The following is a 26,472-nucleotide window of genomic DNA, read 5'->3' as shown; positions in this document are numbered from 1 at the left end:
GTAATTAAAAAGGACCAGGGACAGAGCTGTTTGATTAGGTGCTGCACCTCACCAGTTTGTTGCTTTGAATGGATGTTGAGGCGTAGGTGAAAATAAGTCACCCCCTGTAACAGCATCACTATAAAATAAACAACAATCTGACCACAATTTAAGGAAGTGAAGTGGACATTACTCATTCCATCTTTCAGTCAAGCACGTGGGGAGAGTGGCGAGACAAGAAAAAAGAAATGTTGGCCAAGTTAAATAAATTCATCATGTTACTTACATTATCTGACTTGTATTTTAATTCAAATAGGTTAACAAACAGAGATTAACATGAATACACAGACACTCACACACATATCCGAACGCACACATAAATATATACACACAGACACACAGCCATTAAGTGCATATCTAAATTCACATATCTACATTTGCTGCTATGAAGAACACACGAGTGGTCCTCTACGTGCACACCACAGCGTCCGTTAGACACTGACGTTCCCTCGTACCTCAGGAGTTTGGTAACGGCCTTACACTGAAGCCTTCTGGACCCTGACTGACTGACCTATTGACTTACACACTGGCTAATGGACACACTATTGCAATACACTCTCAAATAAAACACAGCACTTGATTGGTTGTGTAATCAGATGTTACCAGAGAGCAACTTTGTACTATAACTGTGTCCACTGTTCTTCAACAAAGTCCCTTACCAGATTCTTCATGGTAACGCTCCTCACGTATCACTGTGTTGTTCTGAGCGAGTAAGTGGGGCCCCAGGGCCTATGTATGTGTGTGTGCTGTCTGGGATTGCAGTGCCTGCACTTTGAAAGACAACGTGTTATTATGAAAGTCTATCAGAGTGATGTTGGCGACTTTTAACCGGCTGAAATCTCCCTCTACTCTATTAAACAGGTCGTGACGTTGAAGCTAATTGGACTATACTATTCAGAGGCAGCAGGCAGGACCACGTTTCTATAGAATTTGTCTAATTTAATAATTTACAAATAATGACGATTATAATAAACACGTGCCAAATTTATCACAATCATCTTTTTCCCTTCTTTTCTTTGGCAGGGCGGTTCCCCAGTGGCCAGCTACACCTGTAGATGTTCCACGCACAAAGGAGACGATACCGGTTCTGCTGATGGGTTGATGCTCTTCTACGGCACACAACAAACCTTCTTGCTCCTGCTCGTTTGGATGTTCTATCCTGGAGGAGCTAGATTATCTCTGCTACCTGAAAGGACTTCAGGCACCGCCTCATGCTACAGGTAGTGACACGGACACTAGCAGAGCACGAAACTTCAGAAGATTCAGTCGGGAAGGATGAGGAGAGAGCAAATGTCAATGGCCAGCACGTATAAAACTGTTCCCTTTCTGTTGTGGTCTTGCTTTTACTTCTTTATTGCACTTGTTGTCACTTTCATTTGCACCAAAACCAGTGAAATGAATCGTCCCTTATCATTTAGAGCTGTGCATTTATCAGGTTGCTTTGGTTTAGATTGTTTGTAATGATACTTATGTGATACTAACATAAATCCTAATAAGTTTCAGGGACATCTTACATTTCTTAACACCCCAAATGTTCCAGTTGAGCTGAACAGTTCAGCCTCTGTCGGCAGCAGAATAATGGACTCATGAACATGGAGACACTCCCCCGTGCTGTTACACTGGCACTCCACATTCAGCCAATGACAGAGAGGGAACGGCACACAATGATTTACATGTGATATGTTCAAATACAGCCTGGCCAGCAACGTCTGTATTCATTTGAACGAAAAAATCTCGTGACAATGCCTGAAGTAGCGAAGCCCGCGCCCAAGAAGGGCTCCAAGAAAGCGGTGGCGAAGGCCCCCGGTAAGGGCGGAAAGAAGAGGAGAAAGTCCAGGAAGGAGAGCTACGCCATCTACGTGTACAAGGTGCTGAAGCAGGTCCACCCCGACACTGGGATCTCCTCCAAGGCCATGGGCATCATGAACTCCTTCGTGAGCGACATCTTCGAGCGCATCGCCGGTGAGGCCTCTCGTCTGGCTCATTACAACAAGCGCTCCACCATCACCTCCAGGGAGATTCAGACCGCCGTCCGCCTGCTGCTGCCCGGGGAGCTGGCTAAACACGCCGTGTCTGAGGGCACCAAGGCCGTGACCAAGTACACCAGCTCCAAGTAAACCACTCTGCGGAGACATCAAACCAACGGCTCTTTTAAGAGCCACACACTTTCTCTATAGAGACAAACTGTCCTGACTCTACCGAGATGTCCATCAATATTCAAACGGCCACTTTTAACTGATAATGTAACATTGTTAATACAATTGAAGAGAGATATCCTGAATAATCTCTACATTTGAAAATAATTGTTTTTAAATCCAATTCCAGTTTTCTACTGCAGGGCGTGTTGTCCTTTCTCAAATCAGTGATCTGTGTTGTTCATGAGGTGTTTCCCCCCCCTGGTGGTTATAATTGGAATTGTAAAGAAGCGTATGAAATCATTGTTCCTCAAACTCCTCTGACAATGTTGCCGACACATGACTGTGACTTTAAAGTCAGAGGAATACATTCTCTAAAGTAGTTTACAGTATTATCAATCTTGACAAATATACCTTGTGTGCTTACTACTCTGTGAATATTGAGCAACCTTGAGTGTACAACAGTGGTCAAACAAATATTATTTTTTCTCCCTTAGCCCTCCTGTTATCCTCAAATTGTAATAATTCTAATTTTAAATAAATTATGACAGAAAATTGTAACTTAAGTGTAAATTTCAAGTGTTTTTCTTTTCATGAAGTACTACATTAATAAGGTATTTTTGAATAGTTCAAATAATATTTTGGCATTCTACTATTTACCCACAGCAATCTACAAAAACACTTTCAAATACTTCACAAGTGTGTACATTCTGGAAACAGTGTGTTTGTTGACACTAAAGCCTTCATTTTTAATATGAATATTTGTTTGGTAACAGATGGACAGGTTGACTGAGATCTAACACTCACCAGACAAATAGTTTTTCAAAAACATTTTTCATGTTTTAATGATTATTTTATACAAATAATGATGAAAATAATATACACAGACATCTCTCCTAGTGTTAATGTGAAAAGCCAAATTTGGTATTTACTACATCAGACAGCAGAGACAAAGCATATTCCAGTAAAGCATAAAAATATTCTACAAACTAAGTGATACAACCTGTTGACTTTTTGCGTTAAATGAGAGAAATGTGCCACAATATTAATTTAATCCTTGCTTGAAGTGAATATTGACTCTGATAGGAAGTCTGGCTCAACTTCACCAGGAGCCTCGGCCTTCAGCAGAGTGTTTGCTGCCTGCACAATTACTTGATTTTATTACGAAGGGATCATCAGTAGGTGCTTTTTTCCACCCGGTTTCTCTGAACAAACATTTGAAGCAGCTGGGAAACAGGTTTTGGTGGAGCTGTGGTGCTTTTGAACTTATTTAGGAGAGAAATGAGTTGGGAAAGGACAATGATATGGTTTCCTTGGAAATCAATGTTTCTGTTTGTAAGATGCATCAATGCGAATGTAATTGCAGTGAGAGGATAGCAGCCTGATACTAGTGACATGTATTTACAGCATTCAGTAGTACTTCATTTTTTCCCTCCGAGTCTATATCAGTGGGGTATAAATGTCCTGTTGAGGAATGATTGTACTGCAACTGTTACAAGGGGAGAGGCGGTGGTCTAGTGGCAGAAACTTGGACTATGGGCAGAGAAGGTCTCTGGGTCAACTCCACGGAGAGACAACAAAAAGACAAACCTGGATTGATCTGTCCAAAAATCCAAGAGTCTCCCTACCCTGTCTAGTGCCCCTTAACAAAGGCACCTTACTCCCCCAACATCTGCTCCCCGAGCGCCACACATGTTCGCTCACTGCTCTGTCAAAAGCAGAGATTAAATTTCCCTACCTGCATGAGTGTGCCTTTGTATGTCTGTGCATGTGTTTGGGACTAGTAAATAAATGAATCTTAATCTTAACAATTATGTTCACGGCTGTGTAAATGAGCTCCAATCCCTGGGGGACGTTTGTCTTTCCAAACAGTTGGAGTGTTTTACCAGGGACAACATTTTAAATAACTTGTGCTGTTTAATAAATGTTTGTACCGAGTAGATCGGTTTCTCAGAAAAGGCTAGGTCATCTCATTTCAAATAAATACTTTATTTCATTGCAGCTCTGACCATGGTTCCGATTAAGGTGAAGTGAAGTAGCAAAATTAATGATTAGATTTATAGCAGGCCAGGTATTAGCTTGCATACTTTCCAATGTGTATTATTGTAACAATGTAACAAATATTTTACTGTAAACTCGTCTTCATATAGTATTATGAAATACTAATATATTTTTGCTGTTCAGTTAATGTTGTAAAACTAGAATGGATACATGTTTAAATCTGTTGAAAGATTTCCTGTAATATACTTTGGTCACTTTACAGAAAGTAATTAATCTAATATACTTCAATTGTTATGATATTAACTTTGAACTCTGAAGTCAGTTCTTTAGTGTATTATATGTATTAACGGTCTATAACGAGCAGGGCAACAAAGGAGTTTTGTCTTGAGTGCAGTGAAGTGGCTCTTAAAAGAGCCGTTGTTATGGTCAGTGGAGCAGCAGCAGTTTAAGCTCTCTCTCCGCGGATGCGGCGGGCCAGCTGGATGTCCTTGGGCATGATGGTAACCCTCTTGGCGTGGATGGCGCACAGGTTGGTGTCCTCAAACAGGCCGACCAGGTAGGCCTCGCTGGCCTCCTGCAGAGCCATGACAGCGGAGCTCTGGAAGCGCAGGTCGGTCTTGAAGTCCTGAGCGATTTCTCTCACCAGGCGCTGGAATGGCAGCTTGCGGATCAGCAGCTCCGTCGATTTCTGGTAGCGACGGATCTCTCTCAGAGCCACGGTACCGGGCCTGTAACGGTCACGCCGGGTTCACACCGGACGCGGAAGCGACGCCAAAGCGAGGCGTAAGCGCAGCGCGAATCCTCTGGCTCCCATCCACTCCCATGTTAAACCGCAGCGCTGAACACACCGGAGGTTGAAGCGTAGCGTTGTGCCGCTGAGATCCTGGAGCTGGCTGGAAACGCCGCCCGTGACAACAAGAAGAGCCGTATCATCCCCCGCCACCTGCAGCTGGCCGTCCGCAACGACGAGGAGCTCAACAAACTCCTGGGCGGAGTGACCATCGCTCAGGGCGGCGTGCTGCCCAACATCCAGGCTGTTCTTCTGCCCAAGAAGACCGAGAAGGCCCCCAAGTCCAAGTAAAGCAAAGATGCTGGAAACCAACGACACAAAGGCTCTTTTAAGAGCCACACACTCACCTCTGAAGAACAAAACTCCTCATATCACCCATCAATTTAAAGCACAGGAACAAGTCATTATTAGATTAAACTTTATTGTCATTGCACAGTAGAAGTGCTTATATATAACCAGAAGTGCAATAAAGGCAGTAAAAGTAATGTGCAAATTTTAACTGAAAATGTGAAGTAAAATTTGTAAATACACAAGATATGTACAGTAAGAAATATATATGTAATAGAGCAGTATTAAGAGGTATTTTATTATATAAGAACGATGAATATACTATGAGCAAGATCAATATATATGAATATGAATACACTATTGGTGGGATTATACAGTAGTAAAAAAAAGTAGTGCAAATGTTCAAATGTTTAATGGTTGGAGGACGGTGGGTGGCAGTCCAAGCCAGGGTGGAGGAGGGAAGTATAGTCACTGGAGGAGGTGTGTGTGGTGCGGGGCAGCTGCTTTTACTGTGGTGCAGAGTTGAGCAGGGTGACAGCCACAGGGATGAAGCTGTTCCTGGACCTGCTGGTCCGGGAATGGAGGACCCTGTAGCGTCTCCCAGAAGGGAGGAGGGCAAACAGTCTGTGGCTGGGGTGTGAGCTGCCCTTGACGATGCTGCGAGCCCCCGCAGACATCTCTTGCTCTGGACAGCCTCAATGGTGGGGAGTGAGGAACCAGTGAAGCGTTGGGCAGTTTTCACCACCCTCTGCAGGCCACTAGCATTCAATATGTATTCATTGGTATGGTTTATTCTGTGTCAGATGTTTGTGTCATCTGGTGAGGAAACCATCACTCATATGGAAGTTTAAATATAAAAGATACACACTTCAAATTTCAGTACATCTAAGGTTCATGGATCCATTGCATACATCGCTCATGATGGACGGTATGAATGCAGTACAACACATACTATCTTCCTAATGAAAAAGAAACTAGTGTGGGTAGTACAGATTTAATGTAATTTTCAGCCTCTTTACATTTGTCATTATGCAAATATAGGGTGAGAAGTAAAGATAGCTATTGGTTAAACATCTTACAAACTATCATATGATAGTAATGTAGTCATAAACAATAACTCTCTTGTTCCCCAGAGGAGCAGGACTCTGGATCAGTTCAATCAAGAGCTCCACTTGTTTTCTGGGCTTTCGACCACTTCTCAGAGTCTTCTTCAGTGAACTCAAATAGCTTTGGCCTCATCAGGTGAGCTAAGGTTGTAATGTTGGTCTTGAGATAGTATATTTAAATTATATGCTGAAAAATGTACTTAGTGTTTAAATCATGAAACTGAATAAAATATCACCTGGAAAAACCCTCTTCTCCCTGTTAATAAATTTAACCTCGTAACTTTCCCTCTGTAGGGGTTGCAGTGTCTGATGACAGTTCATCAATACTTTAGTTTAATGACAGCGACTGATCAAGTTGATGCAGCTACAGAGCTCATTTCTATGACTCAAACAAGTAGCTGCAATAAAGCAGGAGAAGCTGAGCTACTGGAAAACAAAGCTTCGGACAGAACATAGAAGAGAGTTCTTCTGGTAGTGGACTTTACTCAGGTTCACATCATTTGGAGAGCAGCTCCATCTGTTGGCTGCCTGAGGTTACTACAGCACAGTATGGTTACATGATGTGAGGCCGGAATTGTCATTTTTCTAAGCAGCTGTCACTTTTCTTTTTAGCAAGGAAAGACACGAGGTAATACGATAAATATAACAACTAAGGCAGACTCTTTAAAAAGTATGGTTTATAAAGTAATGGCGATATCGCTGAACATCCCTAGGCAACATCTATGTCGCCAGGATCTGAAACAGACATGGAATTAATGGGAAAAGTAACACCAATAAGGAAAAGACAGAACACAGAGAGGCAAATGAGGATAAATAAGAAAAGTAAGAATAAGAATAAAGATTGAAAACAAGAATACTAATAATGCTAACACTAATTTCATTAAATACCAGAGCCTGAAAAACAAAATACAATCAGATAGATAGGATGAGTAATTATGATGTTGTGCAATAGTACGTAAAAAGTGTTACCATACAATGGTGTGCCTTTAGGCACTCAATAAATTTGGTTATCAAAATAAAATGTAAAACATTAATATTTAAAATATTAATATTAAATCATAACTTTAATTGGTTAAAGTTCTCGCGGGGCACCACCCTTCATAGAAGGGAAAAGATAGCCAATTTATTGATTAAGATCAGTCTCATTTAGATCTAGTTCAATTAGAAATCTCAATGTTTTACCATTAAAGATTATATAATGAACAATGAAGGTTATGGAGTTCTTAACAGTTGGCAAAATTCACAAATTACTAAACAATCAAACTAACTAACTAGGAGGTGTGTGAGTGTGTGTGTGAATGTAAATTAGCATGCTTTAAAGAATGGTCCCTAAGATAAGAGCCCCCCCCCCCCCCCCCTTCTTCTGAGGTTGCTTTACGGCCGTTGCTTTACGGCTCAGGGGGAAGGTTTAACTAGGTGAGAAGCTATGCGTGTCTGTGTGGATGTTAATCAGATAATGATAGTCAGGGACAAAGCCTGTGGCGAGCCTAACTATTAACCTTCATTTAATTTATGCCTACAAGGTCACAGCATATATCAAACTTGTAAACACACCGAATTGAGTAAACAGTCTTGCTTAGAATGAATAATTATTAAGCCCAGATTATGTTACCAGTCCGAGGGAACGAGGAAAAGAAAGTTGCTGTTCAGTTTGCAGTTCTGTGACGTCTCCTGGCTTTGTGGTCGTAGAGTTCTGCATTCTGTCGAGCCTTGTGCTCAGATGCTGGTTGAGGTTTTCCTGCAGGACATCGCGTCGCTACCAGGAGTTTGGTAGAGCTTGAAGGGCGAGGAGATTTCCTTGAAGTGGGGGCAGGGGAGCTGCACCTCTGACCTCCGGTTTTGGGTTGGATAGAGAAGGAAGCTGGATCAGAGCTGTAGCAGCCTTCCGCCCTCAGGAGGATTGGAGAAAGAGGAAGATCTTGGGGAGACCTCTCCTTATATTGGCCCCGGTGACCTCACAGGTCTTGGACCAGAGTGACCAATAGGAGTTGACCCTTGTGGTTCTTGACACCTTTGTGTGACATTGCCCAGACCCCAGGACATGCAGCATCCTGTTACATCCTCTGGGAGACTGAGTTCCTTGACTTTCAAAGATCAATGGAACCTGTTGCATCTTGGGGGATTGAGTCCACTCCAGCACATGCAGCATGTTTGTAACAAGTTTGACTGAAAGGAGGCCTGTGGTTTGCACAAAAACCATGTCCCAACATAACATATGTTTACAAGGAACACAGTGAATTGAAATCCAAATGAGAGAAGTGCAGAATGAATAGATGGGAGATGTGTATACAAACAATGGCGATGGGAACATGAGGGGAGCTGCTATATTAAGAAATGGAGGAGTGAGAGTGATTGTGAAATATTTGTTTTATTATTGTTATTATTTATATTATATATAATATATATATATATATAAATATATATTACGTAACACTGTTCAAATCAATTCAAAGATCATATCCTTAGATTATTTGATCCTATTATGCTGTCATGTCACATAGATAATTGGATCCTTTGATACCATAGGTTATTTGATTATTTGACTTACTTATAAATGAGCAACAGGTTCAATTGACTAAATATGAAAGAACAGCACGTAAGATTGACTTACATATAAAAGAGATGATATAACTTATTACCATTAGGGTAATTATAAGAAATATTTGTTTATTATTGTTATTATTTATATCATATAAATATATATATATATATATATATATATATGTATATATATATATATATACATAGGAATCTAGGTCGATATTTATTTAGTGCTTTTTTCTAGTACTAGACCCAGACAAGTGGTATATATATATATATATATATATATATATATATATATATATATATATATATATATATATAATTGTTGAGTACTCGTTTATGTCAAAGAACAAGTTGAACAGATTACCAATTTATTGAACAATCAACCAAACAATCACAATATAAAACAGTATAACATAATAAAAACACAATAAATTATATAATTCTCATAAAATAACTGTCCTTTCAGTGTGTGTGTATATATTCAGTTCCCAGTATAGTGTGTGCTAGAAGATTCACTGGTTCCGTTCTGGTCCGGGTCTTTATGTCTCTAAACTCAGTACTACCTGTCTACCTGACGGGCAGTACTGGGGTCTGATGTCTTCTGGATAAACGATCAGGTTCAATCTGGATCATACAGTTGGCCACACTGCATCCACGGTCTGGGTTCTGCTCGCCATCTCAGCATTCAGAATTACAGGATTGAGATTCTTCTGGTGTTCATAAAAAAACAATCTACTCAGAGTGCAGAATAATCAGTGCTGTTTTGTTATTATATTTCTAATGTTTAAAAAGTATGGTATATGAAGTAATGGCGATATTGCTGAACATCATGTTACATGATGCATGTGTGTAGGTAGGAGTAGGCTACTCCTTCAGAGTTTTAAGCTATGTTTTATAATATTTGATGTTTTGATATTTACTAACTTCTTAATCTGAACATTGTAAGATGACATCTAATATTGCTCAATCTATCTAGACTCCCTGTAGTTAAGAACTCTGTCTCTACATATTTATGGACAGTGGTGATGAATGATGAGGAAACAGCTCTTTGTGGAAAGACGTGTGTGGCTCTTAAAAGAGCCTTTTACCAGGATGGACATGTTTCACAGTGAGGACAGATCACTTCTTCTTGGCTGCTGTCTTCTTCGCTTTGGGTTTGGCGACCTTCTTCGCGGGGGACTTCTTGGCAGCAGGCGCCTTTTTCACCACCTTCTTGGGGCTCTTCGCCATTTTCTTGGGGCTCTTGGTGGGCTTCTTGGCCGCTGCTGGTATAGCCACCTTCTTCGGGGACTTTTTAGCGGCTGCTGGCTTCATGGCTCCCGCCGACTTGGGCTTTTTAGCCACTGCGGGTTTCTTGGCGGCGGGCTTTTTGGCTTTGGGAGCGGCCTTCTTCGCTGCCTCTTTCTTGCTCATCTTGAACGAGCCGGTGGCCCCGGTTCCCTTGGTCTGGACCAGGGTCCCGCTGACCACCAGCTTCTTGATGGTGGTGTTGACGCGGGAATTGTTCATTATCATTACAAGATTAAAATTGGGGCACATTTGTCTCATTTGATACAAAAAGTCAAAGTTTATATAAATTATTTTCCAGAAAATGTTTAAGCTTTACTGGAATTTGCTTTTCTCTACTTAGTAAATACCAAGTTGTGCTCATCATATTAACACTAGGATACATGTTTCTGTATATTATGATAATAATTATTTGTGTAAATAATCATTAAACTTGACAAACGTTTCTGAAAAACTGTTTGACCCGTCCGGAGAAATCTCTGTTAACTTGTCATTATATGTTACCTATTGATCAGTAGATCAAGTCTTCTCAGACTTTTATAGCCAATAACACATTCATATTACAAATGAAGGCCTTAGTGTCAACAAACACTGTGTTTATCCAGAATGTACACACGTGTGCAGTATGTGAAAGTGTTTGTGTAAATTGCAGCGTGTAAACATGTCATTTTAACCATGCAAACAGACTTTATTCATTGGGACGACCCCTTTTCACCTGGACACTAGGTGTCGCTGTTCTTCCGTTCCCAGAGCTACAGGTGGAGTGGGCATCAGCGACAATCAGAGCACATCTTGGCCAGGTGTGCTCTGCCCTATAAAAGACTTGCTAGATTCGTCTTGCGCCACCTACGGGACGAGGTTGGTTCTCCCGGACGCCAGCAGCCTTTTCTGGTTTGTTCTTGGAGACTTTGGTTTGTTGTTTGTTCCATTAATAAATATTCTAATAGAGCCACAGTTCACCCGTGTCGTCTCCCTCCTTGCCACAGTCGTGGGCAAATGGGGGCTCGTCTGGTGCACGCTTTTCCTCCGCGTTTGTGAAAGACTGGATAGGCGGAGAAGGCGATTTTTTGTGAATGAGACCTGTGATCAGGTAATGTGTGAGCGTAGTGTGACGTCACACACCAAGTCAGCTGTGCGCCTCGTGTTTTTGTGACTGAGCGGCGTAGTTTGTGTGGGAGATGTTCGGGTAAGTGAACTGACGCTGTTGTGTGTTGGCTTGTTTCTCCGTGTTGCTGTGCCGGGTGTTTCCTGGTGTCGTTTAACTCGAGTGAGCCCGTATACTGTCGTTAGTGGCTGCTGTTCTGTCCCGGTTAGGCTAAAGGGCGGACTCCCTTTGGAGTTCGTTGGGGTTTGGTAGTGTGATGTGAAAGTGGTTCGAGCAGTTGTCTCGGGAGCACGTCCGAGGCTGCAGGTGGAGTCGCCAGTTTGGTTGCTTCGCCGGGTTTGCGGGATTCAGTGCATACATACTGTCGTGGCAATTTCTACAATCCCACCTTTAGCAAGGAGGAAACGAGACACAATTCTCTTACAGTATTGTCACAATTTAATGCTCGAGCATGGTACATACAACAGAGTTGAGTTTGTCATATGCACCCAGATAGGAAGACAGTGGTTGGTATTTATACATTTGGCTAACCCACCCATTCGGGAGGGGGTGGTTAAACAGTTAATGACATGCAAGAAAGGGAGCACTTCAAACATCTCACAGCTCCTAGAGAGGAACAAAACTTATCGATCAGCCTCTTTGATATTCAGGAAATAGGTGAAAGTATGTCCCCTGTCCCCTGCTTTATCTCAGACCCCTGGAGTGTAACATCTGTCTTAATGTCTACTACCACCATAAATCCCCCGTGCTTTAAAGTCTTTGTTAGGTGAATTTGGAGGTGAGAAAGTCACATGACATCAAAGTAGTTCTTTACATCCAGACTAATTAGATTACTGTGACTGGAGTATTCAGGCTAACACTCATTCAGTTCAACAGGAAATAGCAACATCAAAGTGACATTTGTTAGAGATTCAATATTGATCAATCAAAGTATACCACATGTTACATTTCCCTTACAATACCCACCACAACTAGCACCTGGAGACTCAGTTTCTGGTTAGGCAGTCAGCCGGACAGCGCTGCAGTGACGTGTTGCTGTGTACAGCTTTAGGAGTGTGACCGCCGGTGCACAGAGTTAAATGTTAATATTCAGGCAGGTTAGCTGTGTTTTTCAGTCATGGCTACTGTGGATGAGTTTCTGAGTGCTCCGTCAGAGGAGTTATTAGACCGCTGTTCGTGAGATCAATTAATTCAAATTGCTGATCATTTCAAGATGGATATCGGGGATAAACGTTTAAAGGAGAATGTCGGGAGGATCCTCGTGATAATCTGGTGGAAATTGGAGTAATTGAGACAAAATTCCAGGATGTGACTCATGGGGATATTAAACGAATGGAGCTGGAAGTTCGCCGACTGAGTTTATCTGATGTTGAGGGCCAGGTCCCGGTTTCTCCTGCGCTGTCACGCTCTTTCGATGTGACCAGTTGTCTGCGTCTACTTTGAAGTATCCTGAAATGGTGTATTCTACAGTGAAAATGTTGGAATTTACTTTGAAAAATTGTAAACAGTGAAAATTCCTGACTCAACTTTTTAAATTTAAAACAGTGTAAATGTTGGAATTTACTTTGAAAAGTCTCTAAATATATTCAGTAACAATCTATGATATCCAGTATGTAGTTAGTCAGTGAGGTGCTGAACACAGGCATCTCAGTATCTCTCTGAACTTATTGATGTGACGACCCGTTCCACCCTCACCTGGACACTAGGTGTCCCTGTTCTTTCTTCCCCAGAACTGTAGGGGGAGTGGAAATCAGCGACAATCAGAGCACATTTCGGCCAGGTGTGCTCTGGCCAGCACCCTTCTGTTTTGTTTTTGGAGACTTTGGTTGTTGCTTATAATTTATTCTGTTAAATAAATATCCTGAAATAGTAACAGTTCACCCGTGTCGTCTCCCTCATTGTCACAGTCGTGAGCCGGGCTGTGACATTCATCTTTACAGATTTACTTCTATTTCAAACACACTTCACATTTCATTAGGGGCTACTTAATACTTAATAATAAAATATTATATACATCATTATGCACACATAATAAAAATAGTATAAGTATGAAGAAAAGTAATGTCATTGCCAATGGATGGTTTCTTACATCATGGTGTAATCTTTACCTTTTTCGGCCAAGGCAAAACACCCACTCTCTCTACTCCTCTGATTGTACAAATATTTCAGCTTTGCAACCGGTACATTTGGTATAGGCATAGAAATCAGAGGAATCTTAGACATCATAGAAATCAATGACACTGTGACATTAAAGCAAACTGACAACAAAATAGAATAACTTGACTAATGAAATCCTTTGTAGTTTAAAAGTGTTTTCCCAAATGGATTTTATTCGTTTGAAGGAGTTCCTATTTACTTAAATTGTACTGGATTCGGCTACAATGCTTTTTGCCCCTGAAACTCCAAATGGGATCTACATTTGACTGTTTTAATTCCAGAAAACAACAAAAATGTATTTATATTTTTATTTTCTAAGTATTGTAACTGTATTTACACAAGCTTAAATTATACACGAATGTAACCTTAAAAACGACGTTTTTATGCAAAATATTATTAGGCTGTGTCACCGATCAAGAGGAGGATGTGGTCCGAGTACCAACGTGGCGGACGGGACAAGATTCCTCAAGCTAAAATTCAATAATCAGGTCCAATCACTGCCGTACTCAGCCAGATTCAATACTGCGCTGGGTGCGGAATACTTTAGAGTAATTCACCACAAGCAAATTAGAGTATGCAGGATGTGTATACAGCCGGGACATATACTAAGGGAATGCCCAGAACAATACTAAATGCAGCCTGTGTTTAAATAAATTGGAGTGTGTGTGCAACAAAAGTGAAACAGGGGAGGTTCAAGATGAGTCTGGGGACAGTGAGGAGGTCAGTCTGAGCGAGGAGAGCACAGGTGAAGAGGAGGAGGAAATGGAGTGCGCGCAGGAAGAGGAGGCGGATGGTGCGAAGCGGGAGGGAGGAGGAGAAAACAAAGGAGCGGAGGAAAGTGCAGAGCTGGGAGTCAGCTTGCTAACAGGGGAGCAAGGGAAGAAAATAACTGAACTAAAGACAAAAAAAACAGAACGAAAACAGCACGGACTGCGGAGAACGGGACAGCACGGCGCGGCAGTCAGCTGCCGAGCTTAGCTCCGTGAGAGAAACACAGAGCGGCGCGGCTCCTACAGAGACTGCAGCCCAGGCTCTCGATCCAAAAGCACTCGACTCAGACAAGGACTCTGCGATGAAAATAACACAAATAAGGAGAAGACAAAACACGGAGAGGCAGCAAAGAGTTAACAAGAAGAGTAAATCTAAGAACAACAAATATCGGAATTTATCAAATATGGCATATTATGTGTACAGGAAACACACTGGGATGAGGAGTGTATGAGGGAGATCGAGAAGGAGTGGATGGGAGGCAGGGCCGGCCCTAGCACATTTGGCGCTCTAGGCAAGCTTCACTCCTAGCGCCCCCCCCCCCCCCCCACCCACCCACCAAAAAACATATTTTTTAAAAACGATTTTCCAAGAAAACTGATAAAATTATTTCTTTCATTGTCGAAGTTGCTTGGATACACATACTCTAACCATAAGCCTCAATGTGCTAGCATGTTCTGAAAACACCAAGGAGCCAGTACCCTTTCCGTTTTTACGATTTTTGGCTAATTTTACCCAAATGTTAGATCTTTTTTTTTAATGTCAAACTATTGGTTGGAGATATATGTTACGGATCCCAAGATTGATACCAAAGCAACTAAGTATATCTGTAGAATTCAACATGAATGCAGCAGCAGTAACGACGCGGAGCCTTCAGTTCCTCATCCGGACTGCATCTTATTCAAATTAAACACAATTTCAAGTACAAGCATTTCTCTGAGTGTAACTGCATGTTAAAGTGCATTTTATTAGGAATAATCTTAAATTACTGTTAAAGTAATTAAATACAATATTTTGGGCAGTACCACATATAGAAGAGGGCGCAAAAAACTCTGCCTAGCCAAAAAGAGAATTATATTTTTTTTTTTGCTGGACGCAGTTTTTGGCGCCCCCCTCTGAGTGGCGCCCTAGGCAACCGGTTGCCATGTCGCCTGTAGGAAAGACCGGCCCTGCCTGCTCTGCCACCTGCTGCTTTAGAGCAGCGTTCTCAGCAGCCAGATGTGCATCGAGCTGCTTCTTCTGGTCACTATTTATTCTTGTTGAATCATCGAGTCTTGCAGCCTGCTCTGCCTCCTGCTTTACAGCAGTGATCTCAGCAGAGTGATTTCATTCGACTGCATTTGTCCAAGAGACTGAAAGAAACAAATATAGATATAAGAGGTAAATACACAGTCCCATCCTAACGTCAGATATATTCAAACAGATCTTCTCCATGTTTGATGAAAGCAGTTGATCCAATGTAGGAAAAGTTCTTGTAAAGTAGTTTTGCTGTGAAGCGCTTGTCTGCTGAATGGTTTGAGGAAGTTGTCAGAGAGAAGGTTCTCGTGCAACTGAGGTCTACTAATGGTGTGATTGGACTCATGAGTGGTGTTGTTCCTTTATATATAAGGCAATTGTACCTGTTGCTCTTTTATATGTCAAATAATCAAATAACCTATGGTATCAAAAGATCCAATAATCTATGTGACATGACAGCATCATAGGATCAAATAATCTAAGGATTTAATCTTTGAATTGATTTGAGCAGTGTTACGTAATATATATATTATATATAATATAAATAATAACAATAACAAAAATAAAACAAATATTTCTTATAATTATTCTGATGTTAATATATAACATCATCTCTCTGTGTACTTTAGCTTAATTAAGTTTCAATTGATAAGTTAAATAGATTTCCCTTCAAATCTATGTATGGCCTCAGATGATCAGCTGATTTGTTCTGAGAGAAAAGTGTTTCCTCACAAACGGATAACGGCTCTAATGTCACATGACTGTTTGGGATCATGTGATGCAGATGTAGAACCTTTTCTCTGATGAACTGAAGTGACAGGACTGGATCTGATCGTCACAAAGTGAGGTCTATATACGCTGTTCACTTCGGCTGTGATCGCCCTCTGCACCGATACCTGCGTCAGCATTTGTCTTCCGCTCGCCGCGATCGCCGGGTTGTCGCCAGATGCGGAAGCGCCGCACAACTCTCTGGAGCGGAAAGGACGCGCACAGGTTTTCTCGGGGCTGCGCCTCGCGCTCTGCACCGAGGGTTTCGGCGCATCGATCGGGGAAACCCACTGGGAAATGATTTAAAGCGATATTAATGTAGTGGTTCTAAAAGGTTTAGGGTGACAGTTGAATGTCAATTGGGTTAGCCGCACATATCCAGAATAAACGGGACGGGAGGCTGTGATTTCAGAAATATACAATTGATTTAATACGTGCAAATGATTTTAAAGACTGATCCAACAGTACTGGATCATGTGCAAAGGTGGAAGGACTGGCCTGGACTTGATACAAATAACATAATTAAAAAGGGAGAAGTTAAAGGCTCCAGACCCAATTCAACAAAGTTAAAATATCATGCATTAAACAACCATAGCACGCTTTAAGAATCCTACGCAAACGTTGAGATTTATAAAAACAAACTTGACGGGGGAATTTGCGTATTTCCACGCAAGCTCTGACCCATGCGTATACAAACGTTTTGGAGACGGGAAAGTGGCGACACAGACGTGAGGTGGTGAACTGAAGCCAGATTATTGATCCACTTCATCATTTATATTAAAACCAACAGCTTAGTTTTGCTCGAGCGACAAATCTGTTCCACTCGAACCTTTTAATTAAATAATATATGGAACAACTCACAGCAAATTACGTTTAGATTAGATTAAACCGCGGAGTTAAGGAGCTGAGTCATTAACAGGTTTTAATAATATCTTCTAACACTGTGCGTGTATCAATAATTCACTGCAGTGAACGTGACTGAGCCATCAGGTGCACAGAGCGCACAGAGGGACCCAGCGCGCAGAACGCAGAACGCAGATCGCGCAGAGCTGCGGGTGAGAGAAGAAGTGGCTGCAGCCGATTGACGCTCTGCTGCATGAGGAGGAGGAGGATGGGGCACGGCGGGGGCTTGTGTGCTGCCGAACATCCGCCTGGAATTATTCACCTCCCCGAGTTTTAGAGGTTTTCTTCTTTCTACCGATTCCGGACGCCGAAAGGCGGAAAACAGCAGAGAGAGGGTTCCACCGTCCCAGGAGAAGAGAGGGGAGAGCTGGGATATGTCACAACGGTAGTTAGCTAAAGAGGAGACAATGTGAGAGCAAACAAAGTGTATGTTTTTACTCTGCAAATTAGCAACGATTCTCATCTACTATTCGAAACGCTTCGTCAACATGTCGCGCGATGGCGCTGCAGATGTTGTGTGGGTTCAACTCCACCGACTGAGAATGCAAACGAGTAAGAACGCATCACTCGCCCGACGGTCACTCTCATCGTTGACAAGTGAGTAAGTTGTTTATCGTTAACTGCAAATGACACTTAAAGCAAAACTCAGCTCTATGAAAATGATTCATCAATACGACAGTCTGCATGTATTGATTATTCAAATTCTATTTGCACAGGCTGCTCGTTTAATTACAACCCTCCACTGTGCATGTCTCCATCACGTGCACAGATAATTGCCAGCATCGTGCACACTACAGCAGGGCTAATAAGGTCTGCTGTAGGTAATAATAGGTAATAGTAGGTGTTCAGGTAAGTTTCGAAAATATATTAGCATGCTGATTGAGGATTATTCATCTGTTCATCTAGCCTATTTCTATTCAATTAACCATCATTTGTCAAATATTTTTAAAGTAGATTCCAATTGGCCATCTATTTATATCTCTGGCATTGCTTTAGTGTTTTTACATCTTTTTTCTCATCTTATTCTACAGAACAAAGCCACGTGCACATTTCAGCCCAGCCAATGTAGAAGGAAAGGCTGTGTACATTTGCAAATACTGTGCAAAGACCTATGTGAAGAATGACACAAAGATGCAGAAGCATGTAGTCAAGTGCCCAAAGTTTCCTCAGGGCTCAAATCAGCCTATGACAAAACAAAATGTTTATATTTATATCTGTATATGACAAGGTAAATACAGTTAGTATAAATTACCCACACAACTTCCAGTTTATTCCCGTTAATTCCTATGGAAAGTTTCCAACTTTGAATATTCCCGGAATTTTTCAACCCTAATCCTGATCACTTTTTGCAGTTGTTAATAACTGTTAATTAGTTCATAGGTGTTTTATAGCAACCTAGGTTTTGTCTGTTTCCCCTCAGATGGCTCTATCTGTGATGTTGCTGACACTTTGCGCTGCCTCCAGGTTCACTGCCCGGCAGCTGTATGAAGCCGCACATCTGTATGAACAAGCTCTAACCACTCGTTCTTTGTTGTCTTTCCCAGCAGAGACAGGACGAGGACGCATCATGCCGCTGGATTCAAGTAAAAACTATGACCTGGACTACGACTCCCTGCAGCCGTATTTCTACTCTGACAACGAGGATGACGCGGTGAACCAGAGCATCGTCTGCGGCGCTGACTCCATCATCATCCAGGACTGCATGTGGAGCGGCTTCTCCGCCGCGGCCAAGCTGGAGAAGGTGGTGTCCGAGCGGCTCGCCTCCCTGCACGCCGCGCGCAAGGACCTGGGGCCGGACACGCCGCCCAACAGCAGCAGCTGTAGTGAATCAGGTGGGTGGTGAACGTCTCGCCGTGCAGGCCCACCCCTCTGTGCTGCTTCCCTCTGAGCGTGCATGTGGCTGTGCATCACACACACACACACATCTCCATCACAACCGCTGATGAGGAGGAGAAGAGGCTCAGTATTGTTTTGATGCATGCAGTCTGCAGACAGGCGGTAGAGCCATGCTGCCATGTCATGTTGTAGACAGCTGTAAGATCAGCAAGATGCATGTTAAGCAATCCACTCCTATGCGGGGTAGGGTTAGCCCCCCCCCCCCCCCCCCCCCCCCCACTGCTGTGACATACATTTAAGTCAGGAATGCTGGTGCTGGAGCAGAGTGTTTCTTTTTTCTTTTTCTTTTGCAGAGGATGAGAATGGAGACGAGGATCATGATGAGGAGGAAGAGGAGGACCAGGAGGAAGAGGAGGGGATTGACGTGGTCCCAGTGGAGAAGAGGCAGGCGGTGAAACGGTGCTACCCAAGTCCGCTGGAGACAAGGCCCCCCAGCCCGCTCGTGCTGAAGAGGTTTGACGTCTCCACCCACAAGCATGATTACACTGCCCATCCATCCATGAGGCAGGAGCAGCCGGCAGTCAGGAGGCTGAAGCTGGAGAGCAGCAGCAGCAGCAGCAGCGGTGGAGGAGGAGGTGGAGGCAGCGGCGGCCACAGCAGGGTCCTCAAACAGACCAGCAGCATCCGCAAGTGTCTGAGCCCCCGGACGTCAGACACCGAGGACAATGACAAGAGAAGGATTGGAGGAGCCTTTCGGGAGCGCCAGAGGAGGCTGAAGCTCAAGTTGAGCCTTGTCGCGCTGCGGGACGAGATCCCCGAGGTGGCCAACAACAAGAAGGCGGCGAAGTCGGTGATCCTGAAGAAGGCGACAGAGTGTATCTACAGCATGCAGTCAGACGAGCAGAGACTCCTCACACACAAAGAGCAGCTGCGGAGGAGAAGTGAACTTTTAAAGCAGAGACTGGCACAGATGCAGGGCTGCCGTGCTTGAAGTCTGAATCAAGACTTTTTGGCCTTTTGTTTTTTAGGCAAGTTCAAGACTTGGGTGGTGTACAGTTCTTGTTGCATGGAAATTAAAAAACGGATTAAGTTGTTTTGAAATCTCGTTTGATTTCGAAGTTAAAACTGCCTCAATAGATATTATAGGTGGATTCAATGTTTAAAAGTTTATTTTTATTAATAAAATATAAAAAATAGGGCCGTCTCGTTGGGGGTCCAAACTAAAATATACATTTTTATATATAATTTATATTTCATAAGAAAATGTATTTTTGGATCTCAATTGTCTGGATGTTCAGACCCAGTGTTTGCTTTTATCCATTATGTGCATAGATTATTTTTGAAATATAAAAAATGTTTCCTCTTGAAATTGTGTCCTTGTTCTTGCAGTGAAAAACACACACACAAACACACATTCCATCAAAGGTTCTGCTATGAGTAGATGTACGTTCAAAAGAGCTCAAGGTACATGTTGGAGGTGGAGTGTGGGTACAACAGAGAGAGGAGACAAACCACCTCAATGATAAAAGCATCATGAATGACGTCCACTTCTGATTAACAGGTTAATGTGGTGACGCAGTTTTGATGCAGGGTCTTGAAGACCATCAGGTCATTTGGCCACCTTACCTGTTTTTAGAAGAGCCTGTTAATAAAGGCATTGCATTATAATAAACAACCATATCCCTCCTTTGTTTCCTGTTTATTTATTCAGATACACAATAAATATACCAGAAACAGTTGAAATGTATTTGGTGTTACACAAAACTAATGTCTCACAGGATTTGCCTCTTGACCATTGAGAGCTTCAGGTCACTGGACTGAAATAGCTTGTATGACAGATCTGTCAAATCATTTGAAGTCAAGTCTCAGATTCATAAGAACACAGATGTAGTGTTTGAAAGATAAACAGGTTGCTTTCTTAAGTGCAGAGTCATGATAGAACTCAAATAATATAGGATTTTATCAAAATAAACAAGTTTACATTTTTTAAACAGTCAAATAAACCTTCCGCCTCGAACATAGCTGCTGTGTCTGATTCTGATCAATGATCACTTCATGTCATGTTTAATATGAAACACAACATAATTGTGGTGCAGGAAAGTTGAACAGGTTTTTTTAAAGTTGCATTCATAAGTGCAGCATCATAATAAAACCCAATGTATGATATTAACTACTCAAACCAAACCAGGTGAAGTTCACATTCTTAGTTTAAACATACCTGCTGCTTTGATTCTGATCAATAATCACTTCATGCTACGTCTCAGATGAAATTTGCAGCAAAGTAAAACATGTTGGTTTACAGTTACATGTATCAGTGCAGCATCTTCATGAAAATCAAAAAGTGTAAAAATAATATATGAAATATAGATACCAGGCTGAACCTACATCCCTAAACCTTCCTGCTCAAACACACCTGCTGCTTCTGATCAATAATCAATTAATTCCGTTGCAGCATCTTGATAAAACTCAAATATTACATGAACTCAATCATAAATATCAAGTATTATTATAAGTATACTTCTGATTGTGATCACTTTAGGTCATGTCTCATGTAAAAGGTTGAACTTCTGCTTGATGATTTGGATCTCATTGGAGACTTTGCTCTCATCTAAGTGAGGAGAAAGGATGAGGAGAAAGGATGAAGAGAAACAATCAGGAGAAACAATCAGGAGAAATGATAGGAGAAACTTTGAGGAGAAACAATGAGGAGAAACGATCAGGGGAAAAGATCAGGAGAAACGATCAGGAGAGACGATCAGGAGAAACGATGAGCAGAAACGATGAGAAGAGACGATGAGGAGAAACGATCAGAACAAACGATCAGGAGAAACGATCAGGAGAAACGATCAGGAGAAACGATCAGGAGAGACGATCAGGAGAAACGATGAGCAGAAACGATGAGGAGAGACGATGAGGAGAAACGATCAGAACAAACGATCAGGAGAAACGATGAGGAGAAACAATGAGGAGAAACGATCAGGAGAAATGATTGGAGGAACGATCAGGAGAGACGATCAGGAGAAACGATGAGAAGAAACGATGAGGAGAGACGATGAGGAGAAACGATGAGGAGAAACGATCAGAACAAACGATCAGGAGAAACGACGAGGAGAATTGATCAGGAGAAACGATGAGGAGAAACGATGAGGAGAAACTATGAATAGAAACAATCAGGAGAAACGATGCTCTATGGTGCTGGTAGTTCTAGAGTCCCTCTGCATCCTCCTCTGCTTGTATAATGGTGACCTAGATCTTCCTTTCCTATGGATGAGCTGTCATTCAGGGATTTCTCTTTTTCCAACTGTTGTTGGGTCTCCAGCAGGTCATTGCAGGCCTGGACTCTCCACCCTTGTTCATATTGAGCGTTGTCCCTCTCGTGGTTCAACAGGTCTTTCAGATGTATGATCTCTTTTTTTTGCCCTGGTACTCATTCCTGGTGTATCAATATTTCTCTCTCTCTCTCTCTCTTTTCAGAATTCAACCTGAATCGTGACATGGTGGGACAACTTGCTCTTTCTTCCTGGGGTTGAATCAGGTTGAATCAGCAGTAATCTTGCTGTTTGATTCTGTCGTTGAGCAGATGCCTGATATTGTTTATCAAAAATCTTTCTCTCTCAAAGCTGTGAGATGCTCAGAATGATCAAACGCTAGTTTATAGGCAATGATTAAGTCAAGAGCTGCATGACACATCAAAGACACACAATGTCTTTAATCTTAGAGTATTCAATTCTTCTTTGATGTTGTTTGCATTGTTTACATTCTAAACAAAAATCTGTAATTCAAATTTAAACATTTAAAGATGCTTCCCTTTTAATATTGAAAACATGGTTAATTGATCCTTAAGTGATTGACAGGCCTAGCAAACCTTACACACCGTTTTTGATCAATGATCAATTGAAATGTTGATGTCACTCCTTGTTTTGCTGAGATCAGCTTCTTCTTCAGTTACTCTACAACAAGTGTGCTGCATCAAAATACACATCCATATATTTACACCTCAACTCTCTGTGAGGTGCACTGAGCTCTGAGTCAGGCCAAAGTGCAGATGACCTACAGTCAGCCCAGTATCTGAAGGCATCCTGTACAGACAGAGATGAAGCGCTAACTAACTGCTTTTACCCCCCGTTTATTTCATAATACGTATTTGATAATTAATATCCAATATTATATTAAATCAGAATTGGACGTCATTCATGATGCTTTTATCATGGAGGTGGTTTGTCTCCTCTCTCTGTTGTACCCACACTCCACCTCCAACATGTACCTGGAGCTCGTATGAACGTACAGCTGCTCATAGCAGAAGCTGTGATGGAATGTGTGTGTGTGTGTGTGTGTGTGTGTGTGTTTTCACTGCAAGAACAAGGACACAAATTCAAGAGGAACATTTTTTATATTTCAAAAAGAAGCTATGAACATAATAAAAAAAATCAAACACTTGGTCTGAACATCCAGACAATTGAGATCCCAAAAAATTATTTTTAGGAAATATAAATTATATATAAAAACATAAACATTTATACTTTTGTTTGGACCCCCAACAGGACGGCCCTATTTTTAATTTTTTATTAATAAAAATAAACTTTGAAATATTTAAATCGACCCATAACTTCTATTGAGGCAGTTTTAACTTCGAAATCAAATGAGATTTCAAAACAGCATTTGGATGCAACAAGAACTGTACACCCCCCAAGTCTTGAACTTGCCTATAAAACAAAAGGCCAAAAAGTCTTGATTCAGACTTCAAGCATGGCAGCCCTGCATCTGTGCCAGTCTCTGCTTTAAAAGTTCACTTCTCCTCCGCAGCTGCTCTTTGTGTGTGAGGAGTCTCTGCTCGTCTGACTGCATGCTGTAGATACACTCTGTCGCCTTCTTCAGGATCACCGCCTTCGCCGCCTTCTTGTTGTTGGCCACCTCGGGGATCTCGTCGCGCAGCGCGACAAGGCTCAACTTGAGCTTCAGCCTCCTCTGGCGCTCCCGAAAGGCTCCTCCAATCCTTCTCTTGTCATTGTCCTCGGTGTCTGACGTCCGGGGGCTCAGACACTTGCGGATGCTGCTGGTCTGTTTGAGGACCCTGCTGTGGCCGCCGCTGCCTCCACCTCCTCCTCCACCACTGCTGCTGCTGCTGCTGCTGCTGCTGCTGCTGCTGCTCTCCAGCTTCAGCCTCCTGACAGCCGGCTGCTTCTGCCTCATGGATGGATGGGCAGTGTAATCATGCTTGTGGGTGGAGACGTCAAACCTCTTCAGCACGAGCGGGCTGGGGGGCCTTGTCTCCAGCGGACTTGGGTAGCACCGTTTCACCGCCTGCCTCTTCTCCACTGGGACCACGTCAATCCCCTCCTCTTCCTCCTGGTCCGCCTCTTCCTCCTCATCATGATCCTCGTCTCCATTTTCATCCTCTGCAAAAGAAAAAGAAAAAAGAAACACTCTGCTCCAGCACCAGCATTCCTGACTGAAATGTATGTCACAGCAGTGGGGGGGGGGGGGGGGGGGGGGGGGGCTAACCCTAGGAGTGGATTGCTTAACATGCATCTTGCTGATCTTACAGCTGTCTACAACATGACATGGCAGCATGGCTCTACCGCCTGTCTGCAGACTGCATGCATCAAAACAATACTGAGGCTCTGCTCCTCCTCATCAGCGGTTGTGATGGAGATGTGTGTGGGTGTGTGATGCACAGCCACATGCACGCTCAGAGGGAAGCAGCACAGAGGGGTGGGCCTGCACGGCGAGACGTTCACCACCCACCTGATTCACTACAGCTGCTGCTGTTGGGCGGCGTGTCCGGATCCAGGTCCTTGCTCGGCGGCGTCCCTGCGCCCTGCTTCGGACACGGGAAAACCAAGGAGAAGCCGCTCCACATGCAGTCCTGGATGATGATGGAGTCAGCGACGCAGACGATGCTCTGGTTCACCGCGTCATCCTCATTGTCAGAGTAGAAATACGGCTGCAGGGAGTCGTAGTCCAGGTCATAGTTTTTACTCGCTAAACTTGAATCCAGCGGCATGATGCGTCCTCGTCCTGTCTCTGCTGGGAAAGACAACAAAGGACGAGTGGTTAGAGCTTGTTTATACAGATGTGCGGCTTCATACAGCTGCCGGGCAGTGAACCTGGAGGCAGCGCAAAGTGTCAGCAACATCACAGATAGAGCAATCTGAGGGGAAACAGACAAAACCTAGGTTGCTATAAAACACCTATGAACTAATTAACAGTTATTAACAACTGCAAAAATTGATCAGGATTAGGGTTGAAAAATTCCGGGAATATTCAAAGTTGGAAACTTTCCATAGGAATTAACGGGAATAAACTGGAAGTTGTGTGGGTAATTTATACTAACTGTATTTACCTTGTCATATACAGATATAAATATAAACATTTTGTTTTGTCATAGGCTGATTTGAGCCCTGAGGAAACTTTGGGCACTTGACTACATGCTTCTGCATCTTTGTGTCATTCTTCACATAGGTCTTTGCACAGTATTTGCAAATGTACACAGCCTTTCCTTCTACATTGGCTGGGCTGAAATGTGCACGTGGCATTGTTCTGTAGAATAAGATGAGAAAAAAGATGTAAAAACACTAAAGCAATGCCAGAGATATAAATAGATGGCCAATTGGAATCTACTTTAAAAATATTTTACAAATGATGGTTAATTGAATAGAAATAGGCTAGATGAACAGATGAATAATCCTCAATCAGCATGCTAATATATTTTCGAAACTTACCTGAACACCTACTATTACCTATTATTACCTACAGCAGACCTTATTAGCCCTGCTGTAGTGTGCACGATGCTGGCAATTATCTGTGCACGTGATGGAGACATGCACAGTGGAGGGTTGTAATTCAACGAGCAGCGTGTGCAAATAGAATTTGAATAATCAATACATGCAGACTGTCGTATTGATGAATCATTTTCATAGAGCTGAGTTTTGCTTTAAGTGTCATTTGCAGTTAACGATAAACAACTTACTCACTTGTCAACGATGAGAGTGACCGTCGGGCGAGTGATGCGTTCTTACTCGTTTGCATTCTCAGTCGGTGGAGTTGACCCCACACAACATCTGCAGCGCCATCGCGCGACATGTTGACGAAGCGTTTCGAATAGTAGATGAGAATCGTTGCTAATTTGCAGAGTAAAAACATACACTGTGTTTGCTGTCACATTGTCTCCTCTTTAGCTAAGTCCCGTTGTGACATATCCCAGCTCTCCCCTCTCTTCTCCTGGGACGGTGGAACCCTCTCTCTGCTGTTTTCCGCCTTTCGGCGTCCGGACTCGGTAGAAAGAAGAAAACCTCTAAAACTCGGGGAGGTGATTAATTCCAGGCGGATGTTCGGCAGCACACAAGCCCCCGCCGTGCCCCATCCTCCTCCTCCTCATGCAGCAGAGCGTCAATCGGCTGCAGCCACTTCTTCTCTCACCCGCAGCTCTGCGCGATCTGCGTTCTGCGCGCTGGGTCCCTCTGTGCGCTCTGTGCACCTGATGGCTCAGTCACGTTCACTGCAGTG

The 26,472-nt window shown here is 42.7% G+C and overlaps 4 protein-coding genes across 4 annotated transcripts in view; 3 read left to right on the top strand and 1 right to left on the bottom strand.

Moving 5' to 3' along the window:
- LOC133933460 (histone H4-like) overlaps positions 1-26,472 on the top strand; it is a 111,951-nt gene that overhangs the window by 2,719 nt on the left and 82,760 nt on the right. The window contains exon 2 of the mRNA XM_062380575.1: positions 1,063-1,090. Within this exon, the coding sequence (XP_062236559.1) occupies positions 1,063-1,090 (28 nt within the window). The remainder of the gene's footprint in view (positions 1-1,062; positions 1,091-26,472) is intronic.
- Positions 1,782-2,157, top strand: LOC133933529 (histone H2B-like). The gene has a single exon (XM_062380661.1). It carries the CDS (start codon positions 1,782-1,784, stop codon positions 2,154-2,156), a length of 375 nt encoding a protein of 124 aa, XP_062236645.1. The 3' UTR covers position 2,157.
- Positions 18,678-20,106, top strand: LOC133933457 (transcriptional regulator Myc-2-like). Its single transcript, XM_062380572.1, has 2 exons — positions 18,678-18,962; positions 19,320-20,106. The coding sequence occupies exons 1-2, from the start codon at positions 18,698-18,700 to the stop codon at positions 19,955-19,957; spliced, it is 903 nt and encodes a 300-aa protein (XP_062236556.1). The 5' UTR covers positions 18,678-18,697; the 3' UTR covers positions 19,958-20,106.
- Positions 23,636-24,970, bottom strand: LOC133933862 (transcriptional regulator Myc-2-like). Its single transcript, XM_062381103.1, has 2 exons — positions 24,712-24,970; positions 23,636-24,362 (listed from the first exon to the last, which is right to left on the bottom strand). Exons 1-2 carry the CDS (start codon positions 24,968-24,970, stop codon positions 23,707-23,709), a joined length of 915 nt encoding a protein of 304 aa, XP_062237087.1. The 3' UTR covers positions 23,636-23,706.

Source organism: Platichthys flesus, chromosome 22 (genome assembly GCF_949316205.1).
Source record: "Platichthys flesus chromosome 22, fPlaFle2.1, whole genome shotgun sequence".
Taxonomy (NCBI): Eukaryota; Metazoa; Chordata; class Actinopteri; order Pleuronectiformes; family Pleuronectidae; genus Platichthys; species Platichthys flesus.
Note: the sequence above shows the minus strand (reverse complement) of the source record. Positions and strands in the feature narration are given on the sequence as shown.